Raw genomic sequence first — 11,242 nt, 5'->3', positions numbered from 1 at the left:
GATCAGATTAAGGGGGGGGACTTGTCAACACACCCCTACACCACAGGTTATGTCACACAAGATAATCAGTAGAGACATCCGGTAATTGAGCCTTTGCTGACTTTGCAATGGGGGGTACTGCTGCTCCCAAAAATTTACAATCTCTTAAAAATGTATAATTCTCAAAAATACACACATTCATTCTAATATTGATATTTAAACATTTTTTCTCTAAAATATAAAAAAATATCGGGTAAATAAAGGACTTTCCTCAGATAGCTGTGATATTTTTTTTTTCTAGAAAAACCTAGTACAGCAACTAATCTTGAAATATTTTTACTGTTGAATGGATATAACTTTCTTCATACAACTATTTTTGCCGTGTTACTTGAATATCATATCAAAATACACTATTTTTATCTCTACAGCTTTGTTCTTGTGATGACTTTAATCTTGAAATTAGGCATTTTCTTTCCCACCGAAATACTAATTTTAATCTTGAAACCCCCCAAAAAATCTAGAAAAAATATACAACTTTATTCATGTAATATTACTTTTTTTAAAAATATAAACTTTTTCTTGGAAATTGTACCACCTTACGCCCATATTACATTCATCTTAATCTAAATTTTCCAAGTATACAAAATTTTTTTCTTAAAAAAAAATAATACACACACCCCCCAAACCCCCACACACATCCCCCCGCTCAACCCCCCCCCCAAAAAAAATATATATATCTTTAGTCTATTAGTACCCTCTTTTTTATTTTCACGGTTGGCCCGAGAACTTCATCCACATTTTAATCGGTCAAAAATCGGTTGATGTTGTCGTAATTGGGCCACGCCCATTGCTGAAATTGCTTAAAAGTCACCATAACGCCTCGCTTGGACACGCTCACCTGCACACAATTTGGTTCAGGATGCCTCGCATGCCTCCCAAATACGCTGACACCCTCTACGAGCCTCTGACCGAGGACGTTGAAGCTCTCCTCGGCCGCTTCCAGCACATCGACTCGGTCCGCCTGGAGCGCTTTATGGCCCTGTGGAGGGACGCCCGCTTTGCGGACGTCTTCCTGGGCATCCCCAGCATGAGCGAGATGAGGGGCTTTTGCCGGGTGGCCATGGCCACGGCCGTTAAGTACTTCCTGCCGCCTTACTGCTACCAGGTGCGGGTCGGCGGTCTATACTTGATGTACGCCTTCTACAACACGCAGCTCGCTGCCCCTCCGGTGCGGATACGCCTGTCTCTCCGGGACTGGGACGACGTGCAGAAGTTATTGCGGGACTCCATCGCCAGCAGACACCTGGATGTGGTTTACGTCTACCGGAAGCTGGTCTCCGCTAAGGCGATGGACTACACCGCCATGCCGCATTTGCTCGTGTTCCAGCGGCCCAAGAAGGCCAAAGAGCACAAGGTGTGCGCCGGGATGCTGGCCAGGGCCACTGCAGTGCCGGAGCTGCTCACCGATGACTACCTGGAGGAGGTCGCCAACGTCCAGGACCAATACCACAAGATCAAGAACCAGCTGGTGGAGGTCCGTACAGCTGCTGCCACTACCGTGGCCGAGAAGTACAGTGCAACACAGAGATGCGGAAATTTAAATTCTCAGGCCAGGGTTTGAAATAATTTATGTTATTGTTTTATTCGAACATATACACACACAAAAAGATGAAGAAAAATTGTATCAATAAATTACATTGGGCACAGTTTCCATGTTCAAAAGAAGTAGGCAAAGGTCAAGCAAAATTAAAATCACTAAACCTAAAACAAAACATTTTAGTCAACGAAATAAAATTAAAATGCTTTAAAACAACACAAAAACTAACTGAAACTACATCTTACATTCTAACTACCAAAACATTTTCTTCGTTTTCCTTTTTGTCAATTAGTATCATACACCTTTCAGGCCTTTTGCATGTATTTATTTTTGTATTACTGCACATCAGTAGCTGCAGTAGTGAGGTTAGTTGTGTGAGGATTGTAATTTACTTTTTCACACAATACTTGGGCTTTTTAAAAAAATATATTGTACTCCATATATAAAAAAGTAACACTAAACAAAAATATATTTAAAAAATAAAAACGATCAATCCTGCTCTTAAAACTAATTAAAATCAACATAATAAAAACAAAAGTCAAAACGAAATATAAACTATAATGAAAAATCCAAAAACTATTAACCTCGGTAGGAGAAAATTAAAAAAGAAAAACAACAAACAAAACTTAGTATCATTTATCCCATTTGCATTATTTTTCTGATGCCACATGATGGCGCCAAAGCCCTGAGAGTTGTAGTGTGTGTGTGTGTGTGTGTGTGTGTGTGTGTGTGTGTGTGTGTGTGTGGTGTCAAGGAAAGCTGTTGAAGTGACACATGTTGACTGAGAGACTAAACATCTTTGCATGTCAGGGAGGAGCTAAGTTTAGCCTGGGTAGTTAATGGACGTTTCAGAAAGCGTTTGCCACACAAGCATCGTTTTTTTTTTTTTTTTTTAACAGTTTGGCCACTGTTTGCAGAAATATGGTTAACCAATGAGCTTTAAAATGGCACAGTGTTCTAATTTTATTTGTTCTTGGCCATAGGTCCGCCTCCAGGCCACCGTGACCCATGCAGACTTCACTTCGCGCCTTAAAGAAACTTTGAGTGAGTTCCTCACATGGCAGCAGAAGAATTTCAACCAAACAAAAGACACACATGATGATGAGGCCGAGCCCACTGAGCAGGCGGCCTGCCGCAGTCGGGCCACCTTGCTGGCCTCCATCAAGAAGAGGGGCTATGGGCAAAGCCAGTGGGGCTCCAAGTCTGAGGGGAACCACCAGGAGGTGGCGACGGCTGCGGCGGTAGATTCATCCAGCTCGGCGCCTGAGCGTGAGGATTCCGACAAGACGGACAAGTCCCTGTCGCTGAGGGCCCGCACATGGAAGACTCTTGGGAAAAACACGGAGAAATCCGCATTGCAGACGTGGCTCCTGAGCGCCCCGGAGCAAGAGAGGGTGCCATTTAGGTGGAAGACCCGGCAGGGGCGCAACAATCAATAGAAGGGTTATGTGCACTTATTTGTTTTTTTTTTTTTTTTGGGGGGGGGGGTTACGAAATACAATTGTGTTTTTGAGTGTTCTGCCTGCAATGTATTGATTTACACATCCTAATCCACCTCTTAATTCTGTTGTTGCAGTTATAGAAACCGCCAATATCATACTGAAATGCAACAGTATGCGCCTATGCCTCATACATTGGGAGTAGTTCAAAATCAGTAATAAAAATAGAAATGCAGTATACTCATCAGATTCTGATTATCATTATTAATTTGTGCAGATCATTACAGATGTGTTTTGCTCGATGTTGGCAAGAAGAGATTTTGCTCTGACCTACCCACCCCAACCTTATTGTCCCGAAAAGAAAGCTTTGACATGTAAAATGCAGAAGTAGTTTCTAAGGCAAATGTAAAATCTGGCTAACGAAACAGTCCAATCGCAAGTGTAGATTAACTTTCATTGGCCACATCTGCTCATTTGAAGGCCCTGGGCAGATTCAATTGCCATGGCAACACACAGGAGCTGAAAAGTGATTGGTACAATAATGGAAGCAGTGCAGTAACTAGGAAAATTACGAATTGATAATAGACCCTGGGTGTCAAATTAATTTTAGTTGTAGGCCACATTGTAGTTACGCATTACGATTTGTTTTGGAGGGCCGTTGTAACCGAGAAAAAACAAACAAGCAATTAAAAAGGAAATTAGACATCCTGGATCCTAGTTATCTGACAGAATCTCTGTGACAAGTCTGTGTCTCGGGTTTTGAACAGTAAGACCGCAGTGCTTTGTGGTGAGCACTTCTTAGGCTCGTTCTCGAGTATGATAAAAATCGCACATTTGCCTCCGCGGGCAGATTGTTATAGTAGTCAAACGGCATTTCAAAACAATTTGAAATCAAAATAATCCTCACAAATCAAATGACAACGACCCAAAATTCAATGGAGAGTCTTTCACCGACTCGGCCGCACCTAGGCTGAAAGAATTCCAGCAATTAGTCTGTCTAGTATAATCTGCAATTAGTTAGAACCGCAGAAAATCCAGGCATTTGTCTTTTTAACATTACGAATTTCTTTAAATATTTTCAATGCAGCGCCGGTATTTTGTCTTTTCTGTCCTCTGTCGGCCAGACTGAAGAACTACATCAACAGAAGACTAAAGGCCGGAAGTAAGGTGAAGAAGTTCCTCCCGCGCTTCCGGTCTAGTAATCCACTTGTTGATGAAAAAGAGAGCGAGTCGAGAAGGTTCATTTTAAGTTAAACAGAAATGTTTATTTAAACAATTTATCCATTTTCGTTTGAGTGAGCGCCATGTTAGGCTTGAGGGAAGCTGGCGTCATCGGTGTCTCTGTGGCTCTGGCTGGGGGACTGGCCTATGTCGTCTGGAACTACGCTTTCTTCTCCAAGGAGTCCGGTGAAAGTCGCCCGGGAGACAAGGGCGAGAGCGGCCGGGAGAGGCGAAGGCCCGCCGGACAAAAGCCGAAGAAAGAGGAGGTGGAGGAGAGTGCTCAAGACGCCGAGGAAACCGTCGTCGTTACCTGCGCTGAGACTGTTTGCTCCGCCGGGAGAGCACAGAAAGTATCCGAGGTATGCGTCACCTCTGGCGGTAACACTTTCATACACACTCTGGTGATGTTTCAAAGCACCGGAGGGTCACACACGACTTTAACATGATGTAGTTAGTTATGCAGTTCAAATTTATTTAGAATTAAATCTACCATCAAAGTTGCTTATGACACTTTCCAAGCATTCTGGCCACAGTTGAGAAGGAAAAAAAAAGTCTCATTTGAGGCGGCCTCCATCGGTTGATTGGCGAGCATAGAAGCATTCCATTTAATCAACTTTAACTCGAGGCACTGCATAATGGTAACTGCGAATGCAAGTTGTTAAAAAAATTAAACATGTCAGTGGTGTTAATTAGGGTTAGGCGAGTACCAGTAGGATTCGAGTTTCATGGAGGCTGCCGATACCAACAACTGATACTTCAGGCAGGAAAAAAAAAAGTAGGACATTAAGTCCTTCTCGGCAGTTGTTGGCACTATATTGCTGCTCTGACACGTTAGTGAATCATCAGCTTCACAAAGAAAGGTCTGTTCAAAATATTTTGATTTTGTGTTAAATTAAATATACTGTAGATCAAAAGTACTAATGGAATCTATTGGTACTCAATATTGGTGCGTACTCTGAGTGAATACTCGTACTAGTATTGTTCTGTAAAAAGTGGTATGAAACACCCGTTGATAACATGTAAATACTTGATACAGCCTTCAATCAAATATGAAATTCTTATGTTAGCTCTTGAACATCCAGCAATTTCTCTTGAGTCTTGAGTATTGAACACCCAGAAAGTTGTCCATATGTCAGTGTCAACCTTCACTTTTAATCTGCATTGTGCTTTTGTGTCTAGCAGTCATCGTCGGTGAAGCCAGGGGGGACCCAGGTGCTGGTTCTGGGTTTAGATGGAGCCGGTAAATCCAGTCTGCTGTACTGTTTAGCCATCGGAAGCCTGGATGTGGACATCGAGCCGACGCAGGGCTTCAACGCAGTCTCCATTAACAGAGAAGATATGCACATTGAATTCCTTGAGAGTAAGTCCATTTATGAAGCAGTCATGTGTCTGATGTTCTTTTTGAATAGTTCTTAAATGCTTAAGGTTAAGGAGACGACAGCCAGAAATTGTAACTAGCTTGTCACTCAACTGCTTCGCCTTGTGTATGTCATCAGTCGGCGGCAAGGCGGAGCTGAGGCCTTACTGGCCAAGGTACATGTCCAAGGCTCTGCTGCTGGTATTTGTGGTGGACTCGTCAGCGCCGCAGCTCTTTGGCGTAGCCAAGGCGCAGCTGCACGAGCTGCTCAACGATGACCCCTGCTTGCCTCTAATGGTCCTGGCCAACAAGCAGGTGAGGATGACAGAAACACTCAAGAGCGACAAAAAGCTTCTTGTCCCTCAGCCCAGATTAAACAATAGGAAAAGGTGCCGTGATTTTAGCCAGTAAGAAACTTGAAGAAAGTCTATCCAAAATGGAACTAATGGATCTAAATGTAATAGACTCTGCAGATTAGATACATTTTTGGTTATCAGAGGTTGCATATTCATACAGTGGTAACTTGATGTACGAGTGCCCCGGCTGATGGATTTTTCCAGAGCATTTTTTGTCTTTTTTTCTTTGTGTTCCAAGCAAACATTTGCATTACGAGCGAGCTTCAGATATAACACAAAAAATTGAGCAATTAAGATACAGTAATGCCCTTGTATGTGGATAAGGAAAGTCACACAGTCTAAGTACGGTACTTTCATTTTTGTTTATTAAGCAAACAGTCAAACCCACTAGTGCGCTCTCACTGGAATTAGAAATATTTAAGTGTTATTCCACTGCCGACCACAAGAGGGTGTCACATTATTGTTTGACACTATCTCAAAGAACGAAAACAGGAAGTATTTCAAGATCAGCCTTGTTTTTCGCTGAAAATTATCTAATGTGAAATCCACTTTAATCCTGCTTTTTACGTGTACAGAAAGCTACAGCTGTAGGTTCCTTTTTTTTAATGTACATCTTTGAACATGATTATAAACCGACCAATTAAGGCCTGGATAGACCAAACCGACGTCGGAGGTCCTGAAGCGTCGTGGCGTCTGAATGCGCCGTCTGATTAGTGTAGTGACCACACCACCGTCGTAGTGTCGGAACCCGTCAGGAAGCGTCTGGTGGGCGTTTACGCATGTTGAATCTGCGTCGCGAGTCGTGACATTTGGTCACTGATGGGCTGTTAGCTAGCAAATCAGCGCTCGGAGCACTAAGGGGAAGTGACAAATGCGGATAAACAGTAAGCACGCCTACGCTGACTTAATCTTCTTACAAGTACAAGAGCGAGGGTTGACAATTTAAGTATTTCACAATACCGTGTCAAGAACGTGAGGGTTTACTTTGCGTGGGAGTTCATCGTGAGTGAAGAATATAGCTGAATGTATTGTTTACGTTTTTATAGTCCGCCCCCGGCCAATAGCTTTCCGGTTGGATTTTTCTAACAATGACAACTAATGAGTACTGCCGCATGGTATGGAAGGGTATTACATCTCTTGCGTGCGCAGAAGGTACTTTAATGGTTAGTGTCACTGTCTGTCGTTGCGGTGTATTTTTCCATCTTGACGTGCCGACAGCAGGCCCGACGCCACAGGGGGTAAGCGTCTGTCACTGTTGTCGGATTGGTCTATCTAGGCCTTTAAATGGCTGGCCAATTTAATCGGTGATATTGGCTCTTTTAAGATCAGCAAAAATCTGCAGATTTTTTTTGACATATTGAAACGTACAACAAAGATTCTGGAATGCAATCCCGGATAATAGGGGTGGTTCACTGTAAACCAGAAAGTCAAGATAAGCGCTGTACTTCCTTGGCAAATTCCTATTTAGACAGGCCTTGGTCGCCATCTTGTTGGCATCTTATAGATGAGAACAAAAACAATGAATATGCAAGTTTTTCAGTAAATAATGGAGAATCATAATAAGTTAAAAAAAATGACGTTTTTCCTGTAAAAGGCAAAGTAACAAGTGCTGTCTTGCAGGACCTTCCGGGCGCATGCAGCATAACCGATTTGCATGACGCTCTGGAGCTTTCCGAGTTGGGAGAGCGCAAGATGTTCCTCATCGGCACGTGCGTCAAGAAGGGCGAAGCGGAAGTTGGCTCAGGCGTGCGGGACGCCCGAGACCTCATCATTCAGATGGCCAGCGGCAAGTAAATGTTAGCAACTCCAGATCTTCTTTTTCCACGCCTTTACGACCGCCGGTGATCGTTATTGTTCTCTTGTTCTCATTGCACCTTGTTCACTGGTGTCCGCTAAACCAGCGCGACTGAAACAAAGTTGAAACTTAACCAAAGATGTTTTCAATTAATTTTTGGACCACACTTTTATGGGTAAAATTACAGCTTTTATTTAATATTGTGACTTTTGTGGTTACATTTTTCTCACTAAAATATAAGTATTTTTTGTAACCCATTTATACAGGTAACGTGACGATTAGGAGTTTTTCCTTAAAATACGCAGTTGTAATGCGAGGAAAAGGTTATTTTAACCAATTAAAGTTGTAATGTTGCAAGTCCATTTTTGGGGGTGGGGGAACATTGTGTGTAAAGTAACATTCTTAATGTTACAAGGATAAAGTCATAACATAGCATGGGGAAAAAGTCAAGAGTTGAGGAAAAAGTATTAGTCTGACTTTATTCTTGTATCATTAGGACATTTTTGCAAGTTGCATGACTTTCCCCTCATAATATCATTCTGTAAACGTTGTTACTTTTGTACTCATGTATTACAATTTTTTTACCTAATGAGTGTGGCTCTGATACTCCTCACGTTCCATTTCAACTTGCAGCATGACACCTTTCAACCACTAGGCGTCGCCAAAATTCAATGAAAGATTTTCAGGAAATGGTCACACAAACTATTGAATGTTTTTTTTCTGTTCTTAAATGAGGGAGACAATACTGTGTGTGAATTGCTACTTGATAAATTATTGACATTAAGTTACACAAATAAATGTCAATATTCTTTACTTAAAATTTCTTAAAGTCTATGTAGCCTTTTCATTTTCAACTTGAACTTTCAACTTAGATTTTCAAGACAGAAAATTGTAGATTTTATTTCCGAGAATAACGTAATTATTCCAGTTCAATGTTATAGAGTTACAGGACAAAAAAAATGTGGCATATATAAGTCATCTTTAAAAAAAAAAAGGTAATATTTAAAAAAAAAAAAAATTATATTTTTTAGATTATTCAGCATGTCAAAAAAAATTACATCTTTATTTTCGTCCATCCATTATCCAAACCGCTTATCCTCGCGAGTGTGTTGGAGCCTATTCCAGCTGTCTTCGGTTAGTAGGCGGAGTACACCCTGAATTGGTTGCCAGCCAAAAGCATGTCTTTAATTTCGTCTTGTAACTTATTATCTTTTCTGTGTGACTCTAATATTACTTTTGTAGTACTTTGGTATGTTTTTTTGGGGATGAAAACAAAGCTCAACTGTTTCATCTCTTTTCTTATATCCCAAAAAACAAACAAGTGTGTCAAATGACATTTGTTGAAACAGATTTTCTTCTTTTCTTTTTTTTTTTTTTTTTACCATTTAAAATTAAAGACCGTTGTGTAATTAATTTTCTGGTTTTGATTGTATTTTATTATTTATTTGACGTCCTTCTGTAGAATTAAGTCAGGTGAGCCATGAAGAGCATGACTCAAGTTTCACGTCTGTGGATGCTATGCGCTTGCGTCGCCATGGCAACAAAGGCAGATAAGCATGGCTCCTTCCCAACTTCTTCCACTTGCGCGTTTGTGTTTGGAAAAACGAGGTAAAGTGAGAACTTGATGTGTCATGCGCTTAACTTTAAATATTTGTTCGGCAATATTTACATTGTCTTATGATTTATTGCAAGGATCAAACAGGTTCAATATATATATATATATTCTTACCAAGTGACCTCCACTCTAATACGCTGTGCCGCAATTAATCACTAGGCGTGTACTCTACTTAAAGCTGCTGATCAAATAATCTTAAATTTTATATAATAAATGGACTCCTGGTCCTCTCTGCTGCTGACTGTACTTCATAACAATACTGTAAATGTTCAGTGCCTTTAGCGTTTGTGTCTTTGCTGGATATGACTCGTACATGAAGGGGAGAGGCTAAATTGACTTAGAAGTGCACAGACAAAGCTTTGAATGTGCCAAATTGACATAGTGAAGGTTAGTAAGTGCAGCCTGCAGCAGGAGGTTGGTGGACTAGTGCCAGTGGCCCCATTAGATGAGCAGAAGACAAAACAAACAAAAAAAAAAAAAAAGGTAGGTGACATGCAGTATGCAACTACAGAAAGATACCTATCGATAACCCTCCTGACTATCTTAACTATTTAAAGACAAAAATTAAACATTTTTTTCTCCTTTCTTTTTTAAGGCCAATAGGATAAATGTAATCCTTTTTTTTTCTTCAATTTTTCTGTTTAGAGACTACTGCCCCAGGGGCGTTTCTAGTCACCTTCGGGGGACAAACATGTTCCTTAATATTTTTTTAGATTATTTAACAGTTTTACACAAACAACTGGGCGTGAACTCCATTTCTGCGCTTTTATTTTGGCCATCGCTTGCTCCCCCCCTGTCAGCCTGTCACATTAAAAGCACACTAGCTCGCCGTGGTAATTGGATCAGGAGCCCACACAGGCAGCACGGCTCCTGGGACCGATCCTTCCTCACTGTAATTAAACACGACGTAATGTCATTTATTAGCATGATGGTTGACGGCTACGCTACGATAAGACAATGTGGCTTTCAATCACGCACGGAAATAATCCACTCACAGTGGAACGTCGCCATTTGCCTGCCGGTCGAACTGGCGGTAATGGACGGTTAGTGATGTTCTTCTGAGCCGTTGTAACGGACGCCACTGAGTTTGATGTTTTGTATAGTCCTAGTTTGGTGAAATTATGAGCCAAAGCAGCTGCAGCAGACATTTCTGAAGATTAATTGTAACCTCTGCTTACTACCCAGGCAAAATCTGGCTCCTCCCCAACACATAGATCTTAGAATATTCAAGATGTCACTTCATCGTACTTTTTTGATACCGATGTGATAAGGCTTTGGTATATGTTGTATATGACTGTAAACAAATTAGGTCAAGTTGGGTTTTGTTTGTGCGTGTAAACAAGAAAGTGCGTCCTCCTAAAAAACAAGATAGAGAGTCCGTAGAAGTCAAGGATACAAAAAAAAAAAAAAAAAAACAGCATCCAAGTGACAAATTCCTGACAGCACCATTCGCTCTGCTTAGCAACAAACAAAAACAAGGCACCATTTGCATTCTGTTTGCATTTGGTGCTGCGAAACATCACAACATGCTCACTCTGGGCATTTCGTGAGAAGTCATTTTGCTTTACTTATTTGGTGGAATTAGTCACATGGGCAAAAATGTATCATTTAAAAAATGCTCCCATATAAGTTTCATTTGTTTAGGTGGGGAAACTTCTTTGAATATATTTTCAACAATAACATACTTTACTGACAATTATCTTACAGTAGTTTGAGTCTTGTAGCCTGTAGGACACAAATTGAAATGTTCAAGAACAATTACTGTAATACATTACCAGATTTATTTATTATTTTTATTTCATTAAAAAAAAACACACACATTTAGTAAAATTATATACAAGAATATTATAATTTTATTTCAAGCTATTTAATTAAAAATATTA

At 40.7% G+C, this 11,242-nt stretch overlaps 2 protein-coding genes across 8 annotated transcripts in view; both read left to right on the top strand.

Moving 5' to 3' along the window:
• The first annotated feature begins 850 nt into the window (after window positions 1-850).
• Window positions 851-3,055, top strand: LOC147151397 (snRNA-activating protein complex subunit 1-like). Its single transcript, XM_086023267.1, has 2 exons — window positions 851-1,513; window positions 2,560-3,055. The coding sequence occupies exons 1-2, from the start codon at window positions 899-901 to the stop codon at window positions 3,013-3,015; spliced, it is 1,071 nt and encodes a 356-aa protein (XP_085879393.1). The 5' UTR covers window positions 851-898; the 3' UTR covers window positions 3,016-3,055.
• A 1,124-nt stretch (window positions 3,056-4,179) lies between these two features.
• arl9 (ADP-ribosylation factor-like 9) overlaps window positions 4,180-11,242 on the top strand; it is a 28,031-nt gene continuing 20,968 nt past the window's right edge. For 6 of the 7 annotated variants that reach the window (XM_086054127.1, XM_086054160.1, XM_086054143.1 and 3 more), the window contains exons 1-4: window positions 4,180-4,595; window positions 5,416-5,596; window positions 5,733-5,908; window positions 7,570-9,842. In XM_086054127.1, the coding sequence (XP_085910253.1) occupies window positions 4,320-4,595; window positions 5,416-5,596; window positions 5,733-5,908; window positions 7,570-7,743 (807 nt within the window). In that variant the 5' untranslated portion in view covers window positions 4,180-4,319 and the 3' untranslated portion in view covers window positions 7,744-9,842. The remainder of the gene's footprint in view (window positions 4,596-5,415; window positions 5,597-5,732; window positions 5,909-7,569; window positions 9,843-11,242) is intronic. The other variant, XM_086054170.1, reaches the window with a different exon arrangement.

This window comes from Filicampus tigris, chromosome 2, assembly GCF_054856515.1.
Source record: "Filicampus tigris isolate MCC_2025a chromosome 2, RoL_Ftig_1.0, whole genome shotgun sequence".
NCBI lineage: Eukaryota > Metazoa > Chordata > Actinopteri > Syngnathiformes > Syngnathidae > Filicampus > Filicampus tigris.
This window is presented reverse-complemented; position numbering and strand designations above follow the sequence as displayed.

What these genes read in the sequence shown, in the direction of transcription:
- LOC147151397 (XM_086023267.1), top strand. Translation starts at nt 899, where the DNA reads ATGCCTCGCATGCCTCCCAAATACGCTGACACCCTCTACGAGCCTCTG. An exon ending in TCAAGAACCAGCTGGTGGAG is followed by an intron (nt 1,514 to 2,559) that starts GTCCGTACAGCT and finishes TCTTGGCCATAG; the next exon opens with GTCCGCCTCCAGGCCACCGT.